Source organism: Colius striatus, chromosome 3, assembly GCF_028858725.1.
Source record: "Colius striatus isolate bColStr4 chromosome 3, bColStr4.1.hap1, whole genome shotgun sequence".
NCBI classification, from domain to species: domain Eukaryota; kingdom Metazoa; phylum Chordata; class Aves; order Coliiformes; family Coliidae; genus Colius; species Colius striatus.
The window spans coordinates 8,834,545-8,859,751 of NC_084761.1; the positions used below are offsets into that span (position 1 = coordinate 8,834,545).

The window sequence follows — 25,207 nt, forward strand, 5'->3', positions numbered from 1 at the left end:
AATCTAAGTGCCTTCTGGTTTTGTTCTAGGATGTCACATCTTTTCTAGAGCAGATTGACATGTTCTGTGCTGTCACCAGAATCCCTGGGATAATCTTCCTTTGGTCTTGTAAACTTGCTCTGCTAGGATGATTGCTAGGACTGGCTTGGACAAGTTCCTGTGGTAATAATAGTTGGAAGTGAGGGTGAAATTGTGAAGAAAAGCATTATTCTGCAGCACAGAAATATTTTGCACGATCCTATTCCTTTTCCTTTGTATGATATACTTTAAATGTTGCAATGTTATGGTCTGTGTGTTTATCAAAGTATCTCCAGCATGGAGAAGAGAAAAATGGTGGTTAATAGTGGAGGTCTGAGCCTCCTGGTGCACCCGAGCATCTGCAGCTGCTCACCCTCTCACACAGGGTCTGTCATTGCCACAGCTTCCCACCAGCAGTGCACCCCATGGGAAACACTTCTCCAGGGTTTAATTACGTAGAAACTTAAAAAAACTTACTCAAATTAAGAAGAGTTTGATGTGTAGCAAAGCTGTTTCACTGAAAGAAAGCTGTAGGGCCATAAAGTCGTGTGGTGCTTTCTGCAGAGGAATGGAGCGGTTCCTGGGACACCAAACTGCTGTTCATCAACACAAGAGTGAAGGAAAGCACTGAAAGACCTTCTCTTGCTCCATTGAAATCTGTGTTGGTTTTGCCATTGATTTTTAATAGTGTCAGGGCAAAGTCTCTGGTTAGTAATGCTTAATTGTTCACAAGCAATTAAGTGTTTGGATGCTGGCTGGGTGATGAAGAGGGTGCAGGAGGGGATGGTTGTCTGCACTGACTCGGGCAACTCAGAGACCTCTCTCAGCTCCTTCTTTCTGTTATGAACCCTCACATGGGGATTTCTCACAGTATGTTGGATTGTGATTGATTTATGTTTTCATATAAGAAATGCTTGCAATGTATGGGATGTGACTGTGTTTAGTAAGATGAGTATGATTTTTCTCCCCACTTGTAGGACGGCTATTTTTCCCACCGACCGAAAGAGAAAACGCGAACAGACAGCAATAACGAAAATTCAGTCCCCAAGGACTTTGAAAATATTGATAACAGTAACTTTGCTCCCAGGACTCAGAGGCAAAAACACCAGTCTGAGCTGGTGAAAAAACCCCTTAGCAAGCAAAAGGAGCACTTGAGAAAGAAACTGGAAGAAGAGAAGATGAAGGAGAACTTGGTGCTGGGAAAGAACTCCAATGAGGTGGTGCAATTCAGTGATCGCCCTGGGAAAAACAGCAGCAGCAACAACGACGACAGTTTGAAGGACATTCACAGGTCTCCCAGTCAGCATCCCTTAAAAAAAAGTGGAAACAGCTCCCCTGAACTGAGATATGACCAGCCACCAAAGTGTGAGGTAACTGGCAAAGAGGCAATCTCAGCCATGTCCCGGTCTAAGTCTAAGCAGTGTCGACAGGAGATTGCAGAGGTGTATTGTCAGCACAAGCATGGAAAGCTGATGCCAGAGAAGGTGACACGTTTCTGTACGCTGGAGGGTAAGTTGGTAGATGGTGAGGGGAGAAATAACATGGTATCTGAGGAGAAGAACTCTGTATAATTGAAATGGCCTTCTCATGACAAATTGGCTTTATTGCAGGAACGTATAATGTACTTGGTCTGGGAAAACAGGGAGGGTTTGAGGGTGTTTTAAGCAGGGAATTTATAGGGATGTCTCAAGATCCTTGGTAGATTCCTATGGAATTTCTTTTCACTTCCACCAGCTTTTTACTATGCTATGTAATCTAGGTATTCAGCTGCTACTCCTGTTTATTTTAGTTCTTAATCTTCTTACAGGCAGAGAAGTGTAGTCAAAGCCTTGTTCTATACAGGAGTTGTGTGCTTTCTGGAGATCAGGGACCAGCCATGGTGAATTTTGGTGCCTTATACTAACTGATAAATGAGTGATATTGCTGTTATGGCCATAGGAACGTTTTTCTGCCACAGTGAGTGGAGTTAATAGCTGCTAAGAATTTTGATAACCCAGATAATTATCAGAAGTCTAATTTTAAAAAAATGCCAAAAGCATGGGAAAGAAATCTGATTTTGTGCCTCACTTCTATTTTTAATGCTCTTCAGTCAGCAAAAGTAATTTCCAAAATCACTGTTGCAGAGAGTCAGTTACCTCTTCTAGCCTGAGCTACGCTTTGCTTTGTTGCTTTTGGTTTCTCCATACACTCAGATACATGAGATATTTCTCAGTGTACTGTCAGCTAGCATGTCTGAACTGACCTTCTACTTCTCAAGAAAAGTGCTTCATGTGACACTATTCAGTTAGATCTAAGCTTCCCATAAAGTGCTTTATATATATATAAATATATAAAAATATATTTATATAAAAGCATTGATCAGTTGATCAAATGGATAATGATCAAGAAAAAGCAGTTATTCTTCCAGCAGTGCAAAGTCCTCATTACTGCAACCTCAGCCTACGTGTGTAAGAATGTCTTTGAGCTGAAAGTGCAGAAGGACTCTCACAAACAAGTTGAATAAGTCTTACTTTGAGATGGTACAGTAAACATGGTGAGCCACAGGGATTAGAGGATGTTTAGTTTCTTTCCTTAGGAGTATTTAGTTACATCCTTTGATCCCCACAGGTTACCTGTTTATTGCACCATTGCAAAGCAGTGGCTGCTATCCATTTCAGCATGGGAGGAAGGAGGATCCATGGTGCTATTGCCTAAATTAGGAGGCTAAACTTCTTGTACAGATAGTGGTAGAAAGGAGATGCCCCAGAGGCTGTTTCCAAACAAGAGCTTCTCTGTAATAGGAAGCTTAAACTTTTAGTTAAGATGACACATATTATCAAGGTGAATGGTGTGAGAATCACATTCCCCCCAACCTGGTACATCTGTGACTGGGGTTTTTTTTTATTTGTGTTTTTACCATGTTTCTTTTGGTGTTTTTTCTCCCTTTCTTATTATGGTAATACTTAAAATCATTAGGCTGGGTGAGAAAATACTGGACATAAAGAATTAATGAAGCAGAAAGAAGGCTTGATGTTCAGTGGGAAGCAGGGAGAAGGACAGCAAAGGCAGCACAAGTTGAAGGGAAAATAAAAGAACAGTAGAGAGGTAAGAACTGAGCAAAACCAGATGTCATTAATGGTCTGAGTGTCCGTGAGTACACCTCTAGTGCCCCTGAGGTCCCACTGGGGATACCACTGGTGGAACCCACTGTGATAAGCATGTCCTTAATATCCTTCCCTCTTCATCTCTAATGATAGGAGAGTTAGTTCTGGTCTGTGAGAAAGCTGATGGAGGTCAGCACCTTGCAGACACTGTCCTATGCTTCTGGTTATCAAGGACATATCACAGTAATGTCATCAATACCTTGTGGAGGGTAAATGCATCACATATGCAAATATACAAGTGATATCCTGGAGGGAGCTGGATGATACATTGTCATTACTGTGGGCGTACACTGCAGCTGTGTGCAATTTTGCACACACCTATGATTCCATCTCCTGCCTGGTAATCTGTCTCCCAGGGATGCAGGGTGACTTACCAGAACTTCTAAACAACTACCAGTCTTAAAAACAGGCTTCTATTTACTGCTTCTTTTTTCAATACAGAATCTGTTTCATATGCTCTACAGTCAGGATAATAGCATGGTCTGAGAATCAAGAACAGTGTCACCTTTTACACTTGAAGCTTTTCAGCACATATTTAAATTGTACATGGGTATAAATGCTTCCTTTGTAATACGACATAGTAAATGGTCCAGGAAAACAGGGAGTTACAAACATGACGGATATGGATTTATTGTGAATTCAGTAACAACTCATGAGATATGGGCATATAACACATTAAAAAATTAAGTGTAAAAAGACTGTGGCTACAATTGTTAGGTTTACAGTGCTAGAGCTTCATTTAGGTTTTAATTTTAGGCAGCAAACTAAGGTGACATCAGCAACTTCAGATGTCCTTTAAAGGAGCTGAACTTGGTTAGAAGATGTTTGTGGAGCACTGACCATCAGCTTTTGAGGATATAAGACACCCTATTGTTAAGATCTGGGCAGAGGACAGTTTCAGGCATCAGAATAGCTTCAGCCATCATAAAAGCTATATGCTGTTTGTCAGAAGAAGTCAGACATCTGGGGACCAAGTCTTATGTGAGCATGTGAGTGCTATTCCCTTCAGTTTGGTTTTAAAAAAGGTTTCCTGTCTGTTTTCAGCAGAACTGTGAAGTATAAATATTTATGCATTGGAGCAGCACATTCATCCATTATCCCACCATATAAATGTGTTCCCAGTGCTATGGTTTCCATTGAAATATCATCCAGCATTTAATCCCCTTGGATCCCATCTCAGCTGATCAAACCCACAAAGCTGCTAAGTGTAGCTATCAATCACAAAAATGACTCCATCCAGCTGGATTGTCATAAATGTTAAGTGATACATTCACTTGAGTGGTTATCAATGGGAACAGGATCTTACAAGCTGTTTCTTTTTTCTTTAAGCATTGTTTCCAAATGCAACAGGCAAAAGAAGTCAAATATCCCTTTGATGTATAAAAGAAAGGATTGTTAAAACCAAGAGCATCATGTTTACTACCTTTTTGATATGCAGACATTATTTCCATGGGAAGGAGAGTACACTGCTACAGTCCCTCTAAGGGCATTTCAGAGAGATAATGCTGCTGAAACAACAAAATGAGACATGGCAACTTGCAGAGCATATGAGCTGGCATTTCCCAACAAGGTGGTCATGAAAACAAGGCACAAATGCTATAGAATTGGGGATTGGTGTCAAAGGCTTCAGGTCCAGCCTTATCCAAATTCATGGCTGAGATCAAGGCAACAGGCAGCTTGCAAGTCACCCTCCCCTCAGAACAGAATGTTTGAAGTTTATAGAGGCCTGTTTGGAGGGGAAATGCACTCAGTGAAGGTAAAAGTGGAAGAGTAAGTTCAGCACAAGGTTAGATGAGTAAAGGGCAAATCTAGTTATGTGCAGGTTGGGCAAAGGGTACAGGAAGATATTCTTTGAGGGAGTTCTTTTCAGGAGACATGATGTGGAGAGCACAACCTGTGGACAATACATACATGGTTTCCTTGCTGGGACCATCACCAGCCTGGTCCTATACAGGCCAGACTAGAGACACTGATGCCCCTGTGTGCCACACTTTTATGCACACCAAAGCCTCCCATCCTTGTCCATCATCATACATATTCCTCCTCTCGTGCAGAGGTACCGGGAAGAAGCAGAAGTTTCAATGCAAATTCTTGGCTCTAAAATAGCTTAATTCTTTACCTAGATAAAGTCTTTGACAAAACATATGTGACCTCACCTGTGACATGTTTCCCCCAGCAGAATCCTTAATTACTGTGGTCTAGAGTACAGTTTAGAATGGTCACTGGGACCTTTACTGATGAGATTGCTGCCCAATAATCTGGGCAGCAATGCAATTACAATCACACAACTCCACATTTCAGCACACAAATTCAAAGTTGTGCCTTCTACTTGCAGTCTTCCTTCTGCAATGCAAAAATCCAGCTTCTGAGCCACTGGCTGGATGCAGTCCCTGAATTCTCTTTCACTCCCACGTGGATTGTGGTACTCTGTAGCTCTGAATCCCTTGCTTTGCAAGTGTGCTGGATATGCAACATAGTTCCTCCTTAGCCATTGGCACCAGCTCCATGAGTGATCGCAGGTATGCTACCAAGTGGTATCTGCATGAGTCCTCACTGGGCCAGCTTCTCTAGGCTGTCATATCCCCAGGGGAGACTCTGGCCTAATCCTCATCATTAATAACACAACTGGGTTTATGCTTGACCCAGATCTGTGGCCCTAGATAGACCAAAGGGATGTTTGAGGGATGTTGTAGTGGTTTGACCCTGGCTGGATGCCAGGTGGCCACCACACCACTCTGTCATCCCCCTCCTCAGCAAGCCAGGGAGGGGAGAAAATAAGATAGAAGCCTCGTGGATTGAGATAAAAGCAGTTTAATAGAGAAACAGCAAAGCCACACATGTGAGAAGCAAAGCAGATAAAGATGTTACTTTCTACTTCCCATCAGCAGCAATGTCCGGCCACTTCCTGAGAAATAGGGCTTTGGTACTCATAACGGTTGCTTTGGAAGGCCAAAGTGAATCAGAAATGCCTCCCTTTCCTGCTCCTCTCCCCAAGTTTATATTTATATGGTGTGAAATATCTCCTTGGTCAGCCTGGGTCAGCTGTCCTGGCCGTAGCCTCTCCCAGGATCCTGCCCACCCACAGCTACTGGTGAAGGTAGGGGAAGGAATGCTGGAGGGACAGCCTTGATGCTGCATGAGTAGTAGCCAAAACACTGATGTACCATCAATACATATTTTTAGCTACCAACAGAAGGCACGGCACTACAAAAGCTGCTGTGGAAAATCACCACCACCTCAGACACAATACAGGTGTTTTCTAAAGTATAGTTCTGGTAAAAGAAAAGTCCTTAGAAAGGCAGAGAGGCTCAAGTGAGCCTGATTTATTTCCTTTGGTTCTTCTGTTGTCTTTTCTTAGTTTATAAATCAAATAGGTTTTCTGCTACCTTCATCCCTGTGGGGTAAACCAAACTCATAAATAAAGTAGAAAAATAATCAAGCTACCCTCATTCCACATCATTCATCAGCACTGAAAGAGTTCTTTGCAGATTAGACTGCTTTCTCCCTGGCTGCTTACTGGTAATACTCCTCTGGCACATTGAAGCAAGAGTTTTCAGTTTCTTACAGGCTGCTGAGAAGAAAATTTTCTATTTCATTTTAGAAAGCAGAGCTTTCTCTTGGTTTTTAATCTGAGAGAAAAGGGCTCTGGAGTTCTGTTTACTGAATAATGCACACAGGTAATAGCAATCTGCATGTCTATGATGTTTTTATCTGACTGCTTCAAAGCACTCAACAGAAAGAGGTACGATTTGCAGGAAGGGAGAGGATAGGCCTCAAAGAGGCCAGATAGTTACGAAGTTGAGCAGAGCAGTTCTTCAAGGCATGGAAATGAGAGCATCTTCTATGTAATTTTAAAAGAATGGAAGCTGAAACTAAGCAAATACAGAATTTCATCTGCTCAATATGCATGTAAAATAAGGACCCATGCACACAGTGACATATGAACTTATGGCTTTGTTTAGTTTTCACACTTTTGACAACGCATTTTTGGACCAACTGGCTTTGATCTAAAGATTATTGAACCTCCAATTTGTCTTTTTTTCTCCTGGTTTCAGGATTCCCAATGGCTGCTGCTGCTGCTGCTTTTTCTGTACATTTAATCTGTTAGTAAGACAAAATAACTGTGGTGTCTGTTAGTGTGACAAAATACATGGTTTAAGGAGCATGTAAGAGCCACTGCACGTGCAGCCCAGACAGCATTTTAATTTGCTGCACCACAGATTACTCCGGTTGCAATAAATTTACTGTGAGTAGACTAATTGCAAAATAACCCTAATTGAGTAGTTATCAGTGAACAACATCCTGTGGAACAAAACTGCTTACAATTAATGGCATTTAAGCCATACTCTGGTATTCTGCAGAATGCTAAGATGTAATTACACCACGTACAGAGATTGTGTTCTGTTCTGGAAACCATGTTTCTAGTACTTCTTTCATCGTAAAGGACCATTTCAAGATTTAATACTTGCATTTTAGGTGAAATGAGTTTATGAAATAAGTGGTGTTTCTCTCCTCTCCCTTTACACATGTAAGGCAGATGTAACTCTAATAAAATCAGTGAAGCTGTGGCACTGTAAGGAGAAAAATGAGATCTCAGGAATAAGGTATGTTGCCAGTGATTCTCATGTTGACTTTTGTTATGACCACATGTCCAATTTTGAGTAATTAAAATTAGAGCATGAGGAATGAAAAAATGCTTCATTGTTTTAGCTGAAGATGGACCCTACCTCATTATATGGATGAGAACTGAAGTATACCATTTATGTAAATGCTAGGACCCAAAGTGCACGTTAAGCCCTTGTCACCAGAGTGGATGTGCAGGCAGGTGTCTCACCATAGGGCTGCTTGTGTTGCTGATGGGTCACCAGTGCACTCTGGTCATTGGAAAGAAGTGAGGAGGCAGCCTTGGTGTTAAGAGCTGCTGAAACACTTCCCTCTGCTCACAGCTGAGTTGTTCCCTGAGCAAAAGGTCAAATATATCAATTATCCTCAGAAACTGGATCTGGCCAGCAGGTCAGACACTCAACAAGTGGCTTTGCAGAAAGATCTGCATACACCTTGAAAGGGAGCTGGAACGTTGTCCTTGTGGCATCCCAAAACAGGGTGACATTGCTTTGCCACCTCTTTGCATCTCTGAGGACAGCAAAGAGGAGAGGAGACTAGTGTTTCTCAGGGATGGGTGAGCTTGTGGCCTTGCAGAGCTGAGGTATTCTTCCAAAAATAAGGCCAATGCAAGCACAGGCTGGCTCTGTCAGCACTGTTTTGCAGTTTCAGCTTTGGTTTCAGAAGAAATTCAGTCAGGGGAAAATTGTTTTGGATGTCTATGCCAATTAATCCATTTAAAATCCAACAATTCCTGTCTGGACCATCAACAGTTTAGAAGTGGGTGAGTGAAATCAGATTGATGTTCCTCTGGTTTTTTTTCCATATGATGCTACTGTCTGGTCATGTTTTTGTGTGTTAGGGCCTTTGTGGTCTTCAGTGGATCTGATGTCCGTAGAGTTGGTCTCAGATGGGCCAGGACAGCAGACTTGCTGAAAAACATCTTGACAAATGTCATCTTAAGGAAATGCTGAGAGCAATGTGTGACACAAGGAATGGAGGGCAGACGGGCTAGAAAATTTATGGTCGGCAGCCTTAGTTCTCACCAAGCCTTTGTTTTGGAAAATGATATAGTTTTATGGAACATTGAGGAGGGAGCATGTGCAAGTGTGGGAGAGGATAATGGCTAAGTATGTCCTCACTGCAAACCTCCTGGGAAGGGACCATGGGGGTGGCAGAAGCTCGGTGAATATATTCCTAAAGATTCCTGTGTAGTTACAGAGATGAAAGAGAGGTACTTAAGTGACTGCTAGTGCTTCCCAGTGATGCTGAAAGATGTGGACTATCAGGAGGAGGTCAAACAAATCTATGGCTAAAGTATTGGTACAATGAGCTTGGGGAGGTAACAAGAAAGAAAGGAGAAAGAACCCCACACAACAAAACCAAAAGAAAAATCACCAAACCCAACCTTCCCCTGTAGTAGGAAAACCTTAACCATAGTGGTAGTCATGTTTTTTTCTAATAAAATAGGTGTTAGACTTCTGGAGAAGAGTCATTATAGTGATTTCAGTAGGCAATCCTCTAAGAGGAAACATGGCATCTAATTCTTTTACTTGTATTCAACACTGAGCAAGCTCCTGAGTGCTGTAAGTACACAGGTGTACTGTACTGAACTGAGCTTGAGTCAAGGTTGCACAAGCAGCTGAAGTGTTGTATTCATTCCTAATTTGGCTTTACAACCAAAACAAAGCTGTGTTAGAGTGTTGCTGTTATGTACTAGTTATTAGTAGGCAGCAACAGCTTGCAAATTTGCTTTTTGACTTAGACCTAAAATGTCACCAAGGACACAAGAAGATTGCTGGGGCTGACTCGCTGGGAATTCAGCTCTGCCTTTCTAACTAGTGCACTTCTCTAAGCACCATTGTGTGAGTGTTTAGAAGTAGTACTCTATTTTCACAGGAATCTGCAACTGATGAACTACTGAGAATGGCAGTGTCATGTCTCAGAAATTCCATGCTAGCCATGGCTCGAGACGGCCACAGTTTGGTCTGAAGTCAGTGGCAATGACTGTATTGCTTATAAAATGACTTGGGAGAAAAGTCTTGGCATTTAATTTTATCCTCCTCAGCTGTTGCAAAGAATTTTCCTCTTTTGGAGCTTCTTGAAACAGATGCTTGAACTATTTAGAGAGTTTATTACGAGACTAACTATATAGTTGAAGGGAATGCATCCCTTTTCAGGCAGGCTGTTGAATGTATTGAATAAATACATTTATTTGATATATTTCAGGAGTCACTGGTCCTTATGAGACCAGTGGCAGTTTTTAATGTCTTTCCTTGGAAATGAGGAACAAGTGTTTAAAGAATCTACTCTGAATTAAAATGCCAACAGTCTAGGCATGAAGCCAATCTTGCAGGACATTAATGTCATTTTAAGACTCCAAACTGTAATTCAGCTGTTTCTGTTGCAAATATTTTTTGTGCAGTTTTAAAACATCAGTCTTTTTTCTCCTTGGGTAATCATGACTTCTATAGAAAAAGTGAATGGCAAGAATCTGTAGCTGAGCAACCATGGAAAAGATTTTGAAATTATTCAATGTATATTTAGTCTTCCAAATAAATGCTCATCTCTGATAGTTAGAGGGTACACTAGAAGTGAATAGCCTTGATTCCCCACTCACACTATTTTAATATCCATGACATGTCACTGATTTATCATCTAGTTGTGTCAAAGATGTAATTCTTGATTGGCACCTTCATAAGGAAGAACAGAGTACTTCCAGCTCCCAGTATCTACTGCTGTCAACATCAGGATTAGTTGAATGCATATTAAACTCTGAAGTATACTGTTTACAGTTTACTTTAAAGTAAGATATTGGCTTTAAAGTCCTGGCTCTATTGAAAGATCCTTTGCAGAATCCATCATTTTCCTCCTCTAGTTTTCTCATCAGACTCCTGGGAGGCCAATGAATTTTTCAGTCCTTTCTCCTAGAGCTTGCTGAAGCTGAATCATCGGTACCATCTCTTGTATTCAGTGCCTTCCCATCGTCTTCTTCCAGTGGATGTAACTGTAAGAAAGATGGAAGATTAAGCCAGAAACCAGAATTATTCAGCAGCAAAATCAATGTCTGTTAACTCAAACTGTGCTGTTTATTGAAAATAATTTCAGTAGTGTTTGTATATGCTTTCAAATTGTGAAACTCATAGGATTTGTCCTACAGGACTGAATTGCTCGTTGCCTTTTAAAACATAATTTCTTCATATTGCTGTTCTTGTGCTAAAACAATCCTGTCAGAGCAGTGCTGCCAGGAGAGCATTGTCTGTGCTCCAGTGGCTGTGTTCCCCTGCTGCACCACCTGCTTTTATGGTGCTACAACTTCTCTGGGTGTTTAAAGTTTTGAAGAAAGGCACTTCTGCCTCCTAACGATATGCTTTGTCTAGACTGAGGAGAGTGGGTGGATTTAGGTTGTCAGTGGGTGATACATAATGAGCACATCAGTAAGCATATAAAGGCTTGGTTCAGACTTGGGTTCAAGATTCCTGTTCATCATCACTGCATATACACATTAGCTGTGTTTTGGAGGGACCAAGTGGCTCTCCACAGGCAGTGAAGCATTGTGAAAACTTCAACTTCACACATTTTTTTATTAACAGAAGTATGGATACTGACTTGGAGTTATGACAAGAGTTTAGAGGGGACAAAAAAAAGCCTGTGTCCTTATGGATCAAAAGCTTTTATTTAGATACCACTCTCCTTACCATGCATTATTCTCTACCCTGGTAAATGAAGATTCTTGTAGGAGAAGACTCTTCTGACCTGTGTCATGCAGATGGTTTGGGGACTTGCTTTGACAGTTTGAACAGGAAATGTTTATGATACAATAAAGATGTCATGTAGTCTTTGTGGGGATCAGCTTCAAGAAGTTCATCTTCAGACCTCATCTCACTTTCTTAGCTAATTCCACTGGCTTGCATTTGCTTAGTTTAATGACCACTTATCCTTGAGGCATAATAGTCCACAACAGTTGTAGGGCTTCTCAGAGAGAACCACAAAAAAAAAAGCTGTCTGTCAAAAGGATCTTTTTCTACTCAATTGAAGTTCAAGGCAGCTCTCCATGTAGCTAGAAAACAGTTGATTGTATCATTCTTTATGTTGCAAGGTGATTGCTCCTCTTTTGTGGAGACTTTCTTGCCCAAACTAATGATGAAGTGTTTTGTTGAAGCCTTGATTCATTTGTATAACTCATTAAAAGTTGTTTGAGAAACACTTTGCTGATGAGAACACACCTTTGTTTGTGAGGAGCTGTAGATAGCAGCTTAAGCAGTCTCGGTGCTTACTCACCTGTGTTTCCAATTGGAAATGAAGTTTTCCATCCAGCCAATGGATGTCACGGTGCAGTGGAGCATTGTAAACCCTGCTGCTTTTAGACTGAAAGCTTCTGTGTACACGGTGTGTGTTACTGTGCTGCATAATATTGTTGAACTTGATAGTAGCATGACTAAACAGAACCATACATTTTCGTATTCTCTATCTATTTGTGGACTGTGATTCATTCTGGGCAATTTACTGAATAGTGGGGAGGAAAAGGGAATTTTAACAGAGGAATTTACTGCAATATATCTTTTACCCATGTGTACTTTCTCTTGTACATTGGACCTAGGTGTAAGTGCTCTGAAAGACTTTTTCTAATATATCTCAAAGTCTCTGACCAGGTTTGAGGCTCTATCCCAATATCATTCTAAGAGAGTCACATCTTTCGATTGCTTGTTCAAAAGAATATATTCCCTTATAGAAAGGAAAGCTGGACAGGAGAACTTAGCCTGGCTCAGTTGCCCAGCATGGCTCAGTCGTCCACCTTGCCAGAGTAAGAAAATGGCTAATGAGAGGTGTGGCAGAGATTAGTTGTAAGACTTGTACAAACATTGGATTTGCCAAGCTACAGCAGAGGGAGGCTACATGGAGCTGATGTTGTTTTATAGCTAATTCTACCATTTACTGCCAGAAGTAGAACACAAATCTAAACTTCCCATGAAGTATTAAAAGCAAAATGGGAGAGATTTAACTAATGTATATTGTACTAATTTTGATGACCTCACCTAAATGACATCTTACTTTATTAAGTTTATTTAATAACCATTATCAGTGCACTGTAAAATGCCCCTGTCTGCGTAACTTTAAGATCACTGAGGAAAAACAAGACAATTTTGTTCTGACAGGAGCAAACAAAGATGAAGAAAAGAGGTATCCAGGACTGGGGATTTCTGTCTTACCAGTCAATGCAAGTGTGTGGTCCAAAGCAAAGCACATACATCCTGTGGTTTGGAAATAAGAACAGTTTTCTGGCAGTTCCTATTCTGAAAATGTTCTGCCAGCAGATCCCTGAAAAGCAAATGGGAAATCACTTCTGTCAGGCTCATGAGAAGGCTTCAGGCATCTCTAGTACTCTTCACCTAGTCAGCAATAAGGAAATATTTTTTAAAGGATCCACTTCTGGATCTTCTTAATGAGAAATCCCATTAGATTCAGGTCCATTGTTTACAATGCTGCAGTTACCACACAAGTTCCCATGTTCATTTCTCTCCATAATTTGTGTCCATTTGGAGACATAAATTACCAAACATGCAGACAGTGTACACAAACATACATCTTTGTGTTTTTCTTCATGTTTGCTTTTTATTTCTGCAGACTGCAAAAACTTAGGAAAGAAATGGGTGATACTGGAGATCTCCAGTGCAAGCTTGAAATGGCTCAGAGAGTTCTACTGAAATGCATCCAAGCAGAAGTCTCATTTAGGGGAAGGGAAAAAAATGATGCTCTTCTTGTCCCTACAATGAAAGAATATTTTTTTCCAAAGCCCATTTATCATATTTTCACTGAGGAATGTGAAAACTCAAGTCATTAGAACTTCAAACTAAGGAGTGACAGCAAGAATATGCTCCATTAGGACATATCATAAGCCAACCATGTAAGCACTAACTAGAAAGTAAGCCCTAAACTAGAGACTTGGGTTTCATTCCTTGACGTGTCACAGGCTTATTGAGATACTTCAGACAATCTATGGCATGTGCAGATGTGGGATAACAAATACTTAGTTCCACTGCAAATATGGAGGGAAAATGGTGTGTGATGGTATTGTTTTAAGTTTGGTATATAAGTGGATTTTATATTCTCTTTATCAAAAGACTTGCAAATAATTCTCGTACAAAATAACAACAGTTTTTTCTGAGGCTCCTAAAGGAGTTTGCTGAACAAAAGTGTCTTTAAGGAGGGAAATGGTAACAGAATTTCCCTGAAGTCACTTAATTTAAGCTCTGAAATGTATAGTTCTGTCATGCAGAACCCTGCTGGAGGGATGAGGACAGGCAAAAGACCAGTCCAGCTGTGAGTCCAGTCTGACTCATTATACCTTCAACCAGTTTATTAACACGTCACTGACGATGATGGTTCTCCACCTTTGCACCAGGACCATGCACACAGGTGAAATCTGAGGAAAAGTTTTCTGAGGTGTTTCTCCTCCATCTTTATCTGTTTGGCTCAACAGCTTTGACCTGGTACGGGAACTTGTGTGTGATGGTTGCTGGCTACTGTAAAAGGTATCAGTTGTGCAGTGTGTCAATGGATCGCTTCTTCATTAGAGACCTGGGAAAAGCACAATAGTAACTTTGTCTCTTGACCTGGTAGATATTAGCATGTTTGATATTATTGCACCAAAACAAGCCTGTTTGCTTTGTTTCAGGGTGGCTGAGAGGGAACTTTTTGTAATTATAACGTATTTCAAAGACTGCCCAGTGCTGTATTAGTTTCCACAGTAAATTTCCTACGGTAAAGTGACAAAACAGTAATTTTTCATTGTGAATCAGCTACCCATGAAAGATTGGATTTGGTTCAGAATTTATTACCCTATGGAACTGAAGCCAATATTTAACATAATGTCAGCTGTCTTAGAGATGTTAGAGAATTTTAATGGCCATGCAATTTTATTCAATGATGAAGTTATTTCAGTTGTGTAGTAAATATCTAGGCATTTGGATGTACAGATCTTTGAGGTGAAAATTGGATAAACATGGAAAATGGTGATTGATTGGTGGAAGGTTGCAGTAATGTCTGCCTTGATATACCTTTTATTGTTAAATTATTTATCTAATGCAATCTCCTACACTTTTAGGCATCTTTAAGTTGGCATTAAATCGATGTTTAAATCTTCAGAGTCAGAAAGGCCTCATAACTCAAACTGATAAATATCTTCTAACATATCAGGAGAAATAATGATCCATCTTAATATCTGGAAGTAGGAAAGATATTATTTTTTCTATTTGCTATGAATCCTTGTAGAAGGACTGAGCCATAAACTGGAAGAATTAAGATTAGGAGACAGAAAGCAATATTAGAAAGCAAAAGTATAGTAGTAGTTTGTCTGAGGAATTCTATTTGCTTTGAAAGATGGGCAAAAATTTTCACCAGGACTGAGCAGAATAGGGTGAGTTGACATTCACATACTGGCTGTCCTCAGAGGGCACACGCAAAGCCTTCCAGAGGTCTGTGAAGTGGCTTATTCCTGGAGGCAAAGAGAAGGGCCGCAGTTAGTCTGCCAAGGCGTATTGAGCATCTACTGCAAATGACTAAACCTACCTTTGACTGATTTGTGCTCAGGGTATAAAAGGGATGTGGTGGAAACATGTGACCTTTGAAGAACTGGAAACAAAACCACATTTGGATTTGTCCCTCAGAGCTACTTGATAAAGTTGATCCTAGGCAAATGACCATCAAAACAGCCCACGTACTGCGAAGCTTTGGTGCACTTGTGCTCTGCTCTGCATGTCCTCTCACATATGTTCTCCCGCCTAGAGTTTGCCTTAATATAGATGAATAATTTTATATTGCATTGTCCAGAAAACAGTGTAGATAATTTGTGGTTTTTATCATCTACTAAGTGTTTTATGGCAAGAGCCTGGATTATTTATCTAGAAGGCAGATAAATAGGATCAGTAAGCACAGCTGAAGCTGCCTTTTTGCTGTCTATGTATGCATTTAAACACTAGAAACAAATATTAAAACCCAGTCAAGAGGCGAAAAAAAATCCTCATTCAGATGATAACTAAGCACAGTGAAGAGTGAATGGGAAGTGCAAGTTTCCATTAAAGGAAAAATACATACCACTTAATGGTAGCAATATTGTTGAACACTAACACTGAGATTCTCTTTGAACAGTAGAAGGCTTTTATTTTTTGAGGTGGAGATGGCAAAAAATCATCCTCTGGATATCCTATGGATATGAGCTTCATCTTCATGCATTGTAAACTTAGTTCAGCTTGTGTCTAAAAGTGTCCAACTGAAACAGGATAAACCTGCCTTAAACAGACCTTCAAAACTTCCTCAGTTTGTCCAGTATTGAAGCATAACATGAAAACCTTGCATCATCCCTGAATAATACGTTTCAAAGCTGGTGAAACATATTCCATCATTTGCATAAATCTTGAGTAGAAATGATTGTCATTTGACAATTTTCTTTTCATTATCTCAATTGAGAACTGAAAATGGTAATTGTTAGCTGGCCTAAATTTGGATAAAGCAGTGAACCTAACCAACCCTGCAGCTTTTCTAAAATGCCATCGTCTGACTTTCAAACAGCATTTGCCTATGATGAGGCAAAATGCAGAAGAAACTACATTTCTTCAGATTAATTGGATTAAGCTAGACTGGAAATTGTGTAATACTACACAGAATGCATTTAGCATCCCTAAAACTTCAAGCTTCAAAGAGCAGTTTCACCAGCAGTTCAGGTTCCCTACCTGGGCTTGTTTATTGCTTTGAACATGCAGATATACTTTTATGATGCATAATCATCCATAAAGAAACTCAACTGTTATTTAAAATGCTCTGTTGGGAAGGCTCAGTAGTTATTAATTAATAATGCATCAGTAAAGCAGGAAAAAGATTGGTAAAGATGCAGTTAGAAGTATTGGCTGGGTCTCTGCTGCCTCAAAATTGTTTGTCTCATTTCCCCAGGGTTAGCTCGACAGTGTGCATTGCATCTTGGTTCTCCTCTTCATACTCCAGAAAGCTTCTTTAGAAAATACTGTTGCTTCATTAATGTATCCAAAATGAAAAGTAAATCAAAATGCATGTTAGCATGCTGGTGTGGTTTTTAAGAGATATAACTGACTCTTAGCATGATGTCAATGCCAGAAATTTGTCAAGGACTTGTGAGGAGAGAACACACAAACACAGCAATGTTTTTGAAATGCAGAAAATTTAAGGCTGAGTATAAAAAGGAAAAAAAACCCACACCACAACCAGTTGCTTTGAACTGCTGTTATAGATTGAAAGGGAATTGCCAATTGTACTAAAACTAGTGATGAGGTTTATAGACAACAGCATCACCACTCTGTTACAGTGCCAGTGAGGTTCAACATAGTGAAAGTTAGTGCAAACCTGGTGCAAATTGAATTAGAGTTAGAGCAATGAATGCCACTACTTTTGAAAAGAAAGGATGAAGTATTTGGAGGTTTCCTACAGCCACTGCTGCCTCTAAGTTGAGCTCAATTTATCAGTGGCAATGTTTTGTTTGCGATTTGCATTCATGCTGATCACCACCTTTGCAATGTGTCCTGTTTTTGTGTGGTAATTGGTAATCTGAAAAACTTTCTTGGTGTGAAAGATTTTATATTAGTTCCTGCTGTCATGCTGACAATGAATTAGCTTTTTTGGACTCCATCATATGTTCTCAGCAGGCACATATGTAATTAAAATGAGCACACGTTGGGTTTCATATTAACACTCAAACCACCTTTGGCAAATGGTGTCTGTGTTCTTTTGGGATTATACACTAGGGCAATGGAATTACAGTGTCAGGTGTAATTGCTATTTTAAAATACTTCTTCGTTTAACATAATATTAACCTTTTCCATACTAGTTGACTTTTGGGATTGGACGGTGATTTTGTTCTAATAGAAGGGTTGCCAGCAAACAGGCTTTCTATTTCAGATGTTGTCCTCCACTCTACAGAAGTTATCATGTTTAATGGTAAGCATGTCATAGAATCATAGAATGGCAGGGGTTGGAAGGGACCTGTAGAGATCATCTAGTCCAATCCCCCTGCAGAAGCAGGGTCACCTAGATCAGGTCGAATAGGAACATGTCCAGGCGGGTCTTGAAGACCTCCAAGGAAGGAGCCTCCACAACCCCTCTGGGCAGCCTGTGCCAGGGCTCCCTCACCTGAACAGGGAAATAGTTTTTTCTTCAAACAACTTCAAAAACTTTTTTTCAGTTGATAATAAGCAGTACCATTAATCATGAATCACAGCTTTGCCTAGGAAAGTATTTCTGAATCCTAGGGAAGGATCTCTGGTCTTAGGGAAGGACCACTGAAGGATCCTCAGCAGGCTACTTTGACCCATATTTTTGATGATATTAAGGAGATCTACAGTCTTCCAGAACTTCAATTGAGTGTGGCAGGACCCAGGTGCTCAGATTGGTAGGCAGCAGTTTTCTGGAAGGAGAGTCACTGATGTCACTGAGGCACAAGGAGAAAGAGCTTCAAAGCTCAGTTTTAGTGGGACCCAGGTGATGTATTCTTCCCTGTCAATCTCACAGAAGAAAAGGAGGGAGGGAGTGGGGTGTGTATGGATAAACAGTTCACCTTCTAGTAATAGTGTCTTGGGAATTAATATGAAGAGAATTTTCACCATTCTTTTAATGTCAAAATAAAGATAGTGGAAAATAAATTGTGTTTGAAGGAAATTGCAGCTCAGTTGTATTTGATTCTTTTAGCTACAATGGGGGATTGTTAAGGAAGCTCAAACTTAATCTGCATTTATATAGATCAAGAATTGTTCAGAGCTGGAACATGAGCAAACTGAGCACAATTTGGTTCAGACATGCTAATTCTCTTTGATACTAATTTTACACTGTCAATTCTCCATTGATTTTAGGTGGGTGACTCCTGCTGCATAGCAGGAGATGTAGTGAAATTAATTCACCAGATGAACTGAAAAGAATTATGTTGTTACTACTCATTAACTAACTCCTTGACTTGAAAAGTCCTATCTATCTTTAGATAGAATTAAAAAGAATCTTGAGGGGTTTTTAGCTTTTAAGTTGAGAAGGGTGAGTTCCTGATAGTCCAGGGGCACACAGAAGTGTTTGCTGCAGCAGCTGCAATAGTAACTGGAGGCTTTGCAATATACGGAGACTAACCTTACAGATAGTGAAGTATGTGGCTACTTTTGCAGCAAACCTGTTGGTGGTTTTTCCCTGACTCTCTTCTTCCCTCTATCTCCCCATCCTCTTCTTCCCAAGGATGCTGAAAAAATGAATTGTGAGAAGGACTGGCTTAACCTACCCTGTGTGCTGATTTAGTTGCTGTCACTCAGGTGCTCGATGTCTGAAGGCTACAGAACACTTGCTCTTCAGTCCAGGAGTCTGCAGTTAATGGCAAGCTTTAACCAACTCACAGGCAGAGAGTCTTTTGATTGTTACTGCTATACTCTGCCAATATTTCTTATTTTCCCTGGTCCTCTTTTTAAATAAACATGTCACGTTACAATCTGTGAGATGCTTCTTGTGTTTCACACTCTTTCATCTCCTAAATTAGTTTTGCTTAGCAGTTTTGCTGCCAGTTGATGATTTGTATGTCCTACTGTACCATAAAAGCCAAGTTGTGAATGAATTTGTTTAGTTTGGGTCTCTATGTTTTTAGAGAAGGAGGAACTGAATTAAATCTGAACTCAAGTGCTTTTTTCCCCCCTTTTTATTTTCAAGCCTTTCCTTGTGATAGAGGTGGTCAAATAGCTGGTGTGTGAGTGAGCAGGTGGCAAGAAAAAAATCCCAGATCTGGGCTCCTCAGCTCAAGAGGGACAGGGAGGTGCTGGAGAGAGGCCAGCACAGGGCCACCAAGATGATCAGGGGACTGGAACATCTTTCATATGAGGAAAGGCTGCGGGAACTGAGGCTGTTGAGTCTGGAGATGAGGAGATTGAGGGGTGATCTTATTAACATTTATAAATGTCTAAAGGATGGGTGTCAGGAGGTTGGGACATCCCTCTTTTCTATAGTAGCTAGCAACAGGACAAGGGGTAATGGGATGAAGCTGGAACACAAAATGTTCCATTTAAATATAAGAAAAAACTATTTCACTGTTGAGGTGAGGGAGCCCTGGCACAGGCTGCCCAGAGGGGTTGTGGAGGCTCCTTCCTTCCTTGGAGGTCTTCAAGACCCACCTGGACATGTTCCTATGTGACCTGATCTAGGTGACCCTGCTTCTGCAGGGGGGTTGGACTAGATGATGTCTAAAGGTCCCTTCCAACCCCTACCATTCTATGATTCTATGAATTTGGAAGCTAACACTACTGAATTACATCTAGAGCTTCAAAGCATTTTTTAGCACTTGCTTTACCTAATTAAAATGCATAACTGCTTGGACCTGTGCCCTGTCTCATAGTATGCTGCACCATTAAGTTATTCCTAGAGATCCATGCTAATACATCATGCCCACTTCTGCCAGACTCCCCAAATTCAGTGCTGTGGGATAAGCTGTGCACAAGCAGAGCCTCACTGAAACCAAGGTGCTGCTAAAACCTTGCCAGCACACTGGAAGCAGCATTGCAAGGGCAGGATCAGTCCCAACCACAGTAAATGGCAAGTACCTAGTGCCAAATTTAATGCCGCTTACTGAGGCACATGAAGTAGAGAGTTGCAGAATGGAAAGACAGACTCTGAGGAGCAGAGCTAAAGTAATTTTAGAAAGAACTCTGTAAAAAGTCAGCATTAAATTTTTGTTTTCAACAGATTTGGCACAGAGAATTCATCTTTTGCGGTATTGAGAAGGCTCTTCCACAAGTTACAGTTTAAGCAGCTCCTTGACATCCAAGGGCATTGCAGTCTTGTTAAAAATCTGAGAGAAATTTATAACTCTAGTTTATAAATTATGGTATTATTGCAAGAATGTATTTCACATACAAATTCTCCCCAGATGCTTTTAACAGCAGCCAGTAACTTATTTAGTCAATAAAATGACATTTTCTGCACATTGAGTTTTTTTAACAACAAACTCAAACTGTCTAGTGAAATGCAGAAAAATTACTTTTATTTTGCTTTTGTTGAACATTTTCTGCTGCCAGCAATTTGATTTTCCTTTGTTTTCCTCCAGTGATATGTTAATGGGAATCTTTTTGTACTGTGATGGAGTAATAAGAGTGAAAGTCCTTTATTTTAGCAACAAGGCTATGCTGTTTCTATTCTTTGCCTATAAAAGTGAGTGTGAATATACATCCTTGTGAAAACCATTCCAAATAGTTTTCATGAGACCATTTAGAAAATCTATCTCAGTTAACTAGTAGTAATTTGTTCCTTTCTTGCAAAAACGTTGTCTTAGGGATTGTTCTGCCTATTTGTTCAAAGGGATGAATGTTAAAAGGCCAGCATCCATACCTGCCTGCTAAGGCACTTTCTCTGACCAGTTACTTGGAAACATCACTAATATTCAGGTGTGAAATGGGGAGTTAAAATTATTTCTTCAGCTTCTCCCTTGTATTTAATTATTTATGTTTATGAATGAAAGATGTTAGTGTCTAAAGTCTCTGCTCTGTGTGGTGGGCTTGCTTTTGAAATTGCTGGCAATGCACACCCTGTCTGATGTGTTACAGCACACATGTTTGCCACTAACTTAACTTGCAGGGCTGGATTCAGGCTGTTCGAGGGCAGGGTTTGGGTTTATTTGCAGCAGGGTTGGAGAGCAGACTGGAAAGTGCAGAAGGCATTTAGCAGCTGTCTTGTAAATAGATGTTTCACTCACACAGAACCAATCACAATGAAGCATGGAATTCAAGATATGATTTTCAAGGCACCCTAATTGGATTAGAGGGATTGTATTAAAGATATGCTGGCTATGAAATGTTTAGAGGATTAATGCCTGATGGTTTTCTTCTTAAACCATCTTTACTAATCCGTCTTGATCAGAAGCAGCTTCTGGAAAGCATTCTAGCCAGGAAAGAGAGCCCAGCTCTACCTTTCCCATCTTCAGGAAAACAGATGTAGGTTGTAATATGCAGTGCACAGACCAAAATTCTCCATTTTAGTTGGATCCAGAGTACTTCTGGATCACAAGTACTTGCTTTTTCTAAAAATGCACATATTTACCTCCTGAACATATTTCCTTGTTAATTAACAATTTTGCAGTCTAAGAATGGGCCATGCAAGAGTTAACATCTATTTCCCCTGTGTTTTGACCTGCCCAGATATGTTAAAAACTAGCTAAAGTAGTGCTGTGTTATTTATTATTCAAATGTTATTGTAACTCAGCATACCATATGAGTAATCTTTTGAAGTCTGCCAAAGGAACAAACCAGTGTTAATTGCTTACAGTACAATCTATTTGCTGTTGGGAATGTCACAATATAATTATGTTACATTCCTCTGTCTGACAAGTAATATGCTAAGAGAAGATTGGTTCTCTTTTCTTCTGCATTGGGTAAAATTATTGATGCTCATCCTTTAAGTTGTACACATGGTAGCAAGCTTTCTTGAAGTACAAGAACTGATCAATGATAAAATTATTCATGTGTTCCTATTCAGATGGACTAATGACAAGTACTTTGTATAGGGAGTGTGAGGTAAACAAGGTTATGTGCTTCCTTAGAAATTTAACTTGTGTAGAAGTAGCTGGTCTAATGCACATCATACAGAGAAAAGTGAAATGATCTATACATTAATGCCAATCTTGAGGGAAGGCACTGAGCTTTGAAAAGTATTTAGTGCTCTAATTCCTGTCAAATGGTTCCCACTTCTGCTCATCAAAAGGACTTTGCCATCCGAGGAGCCTTTAAGCAGTGGGTGACAAGATGGGGAACATTAAACAGGGAGGTTGGAGATGTCGGAGTCCTGCTGGGAGTACCAGCTGAGCTGAGCCTTGTGATCTGCAGAGCTTGGAAGAGAATCTGCTAACAGTGGAGCTAACAGTCTGGGTATCATGCTGGTTTTGCTGACCAGAGATAAGAGGAAATCCCAGGTGCTACAGGGGACAGCCTGCAGAAACGGAATGGCCTCACTTCTGCAGCCCTGTTTCTTGGGAGGAGATTTGCTCTGGGTCATTTGGGAAAGCCATTGCTTACCAGTGTACTTTGACATAAAGGACACTGGACAATAGTTATGTGTCAGCACACATTCTGAAAAATGTGTAGTCTGAATGCATAAGCTGCATTTCTTTCTGTGGGAAAGCTAGTTTTTCAGGTGTGGCATTTTAGTTGAAATGTTTCAATTCTGATTACTTCTTAACTAACATTTATACAGCATGTATAGTCACACACAAGATGTATATATTTATGGTGCATACACATACATGAACCTGTCATCTCACACAGTATTTTATTGCCACAGTATCAGATTCTTAAAAGTTTCCAACTATGTCCCAGCCCTGCAGCTTTCAAAATCCATAAAGCTTACCTCAAAGGGATGCAGAGGAAGCAAAGCCTGACAGCTTTGGAGTGAGTCTGCCCAGACATGTGCTATTTATCTTTTCTCTCTTTTGACTCTGTTGTGAAATTCCTATTAATTTCACTTGCAGTGCAACTCGTGTCAGCTAAAATGTAAGGCTAAACTTTTACATTTTGCAACACATGGACATGAGGCACAGGTAGGAGGGTTTATTCTCACTTTTGCTAGTGGCTGTCTGTTTTCTCAGGACCTAACTAGACCTTCTCAAACAAGCTATGTAAAATACCTGTGAAAGTCTTGACCTTTTTCACCTGTTTCCAGCATTATGTTCATAACTATATTGGGCACAGACTAATTCTGCATTAAAAAAAATAGGAGACAGATGTAAAGGAAATCTCAAAGGAAGGATTAGTTTTGAGTTAGCAGACCAGACCTTCATATGCTATAAATTAACTTGATCTTGGCCTTACACCAACTGATTATAACGATTAACTGTTCATTTCTTAGGAATATCTGGGGAAAAGGTACTTTATATAGGACTTGAAAGATGACAACACAGTAAAAAAAGAATGGGAAGACATTGATCAGGCAGGTACCAAACATGCTTTTTATCTACCTATTCATTTCTTAGTAGTCTCAGCAGTACATAAATGTCTCCTGGGAAGATATGTGAAGTAGAGACTTATTTTAACTATGTAATTGCATATGTTTTCACTCCTTATTGATTATTCGTGCTGTGAGCATGACAGGAAGAGATGATGTGAAGGTTACAGATGTGCCAGTCTCCAAACACACTGCAAAACATAGAAACAGTCACTGGGATCAGCAAAGGCTATTTCAAATGCTAATTTGAGGCATGAGGCTCGATAGAGCTCTATTGCTATTATGCTTGGGATTTGTTGTGTTCATATTGTTAATTTCCTTTTTAATGTATGCCTTAGTTGCTCTGTACTAACTGGTTGGCTTTCAAGTTTCTATTCCTTGAGGGATTAGACTTGCTGATGATTTGAGGCAGAAGAGAAAGTTTGAACTGACATAAGGACATTTTCCATGTTTTCTTCTTGTCCTGCACAAGAAATCTAAAGGCTTGTCCAGCAAGGAAGGGGCTGAAGTGTTTCAGTGTAGAGAAGAGCTGACTCCAAAGCCCACTGTTGGTTTTGTTGTAGTGGTGAGCCTGTCTTTACTGTCAACTTGGGATCCATCTGCAGCAAGAGGGCTGGCATCCTCTGATGTGCCATTTAGGTCACCTAAATCAGTAGTTGATTGTCTAATTTAGATGCCCTTAGGGCAAACTGCAGGACTTTGCGAGCACCTTTGGGCTGCCATCATCAATGTAGCCAGGCAACAGCTGTACTATACCAGGAGGAGATCCACTGCTTTTGCCAAACAGAAACCTGAGTCTGTCAGCAGAAAGGAGCTTTCAAAAGGAGCTTGGTTGCCACCTGGGCCAATTCTGCCTCTATTACCAATGCTTGAAGAGCCTCTGGAGAGCCCCTACAGGATGTTTAGAGAGGCTGATATGTTCAAGTAGGCACCTAAATCGTGTTGCTGCGCTTGGGCAGTGGGAATCTCACCACTCTGACTGCTCAGAGGGGCAGGAGACTGCCAACAGCTCCATCCCCAGCAGCCCTAGCAGGAGCTCTCCAGAAAAGATGTGCTGGGGGCTGATGGCCCCACAACATGTGTCCTGGTTTTGGTTGGGATAAAGTTAGTTTTCTCTCTAGTAGCTGGTACTGTGCTGTGTTTTGGACTTAGTATAAGAGTCATGTTGATAAGACACTAGTGTTTTAATTGTTGCCAAGTAGCACTTACTCTAAGTTAAGGACTTTTCAGTTCCCCATGCTCTGCCAGGGAGGAGGTGCACCAGGAGCTGGGAGGGAATGTGGCCAGGAGAGCTGACTGAACTAGCCACAGGGTTATTCCATAACATAGACTGTCATGCCCAGTATAGAAACTTGGGGAATTGGCAGGGAAGAGCAGATTTCTGCCTAGGCATTGGTCAGCAGATGGGAACAATTGCATTCAGCACTGCTTGGTCTTTTCTTGAGTTTTATTTCACTTTCTCTTTGTTGTAT

At 40.5% G+C, this 25,207-nt stretch overlaps 1 protein-coding gene across 1 annotated transcript in view; it reads left to right on the plus strand.

Moving 5' to 3' along the window:
• XYLT1 (xylosyltransferase 1) overlaps positions 1-25,207 on the plus strand; it is a 199,319-nt gene that overhangs the window by 102,461 nt on the left and 71,651 nt on the right. Inside the window, exon 2 of the mRNA XM_061993235.1 lies at positions 996-1,527. Coding sequence (XP_061849219.1) covers positions 996-1,527 — 532 coding nt within the window. The remainder of the gene's footprint in view (positions 1-995; positions 1,528-25,207) is intronic.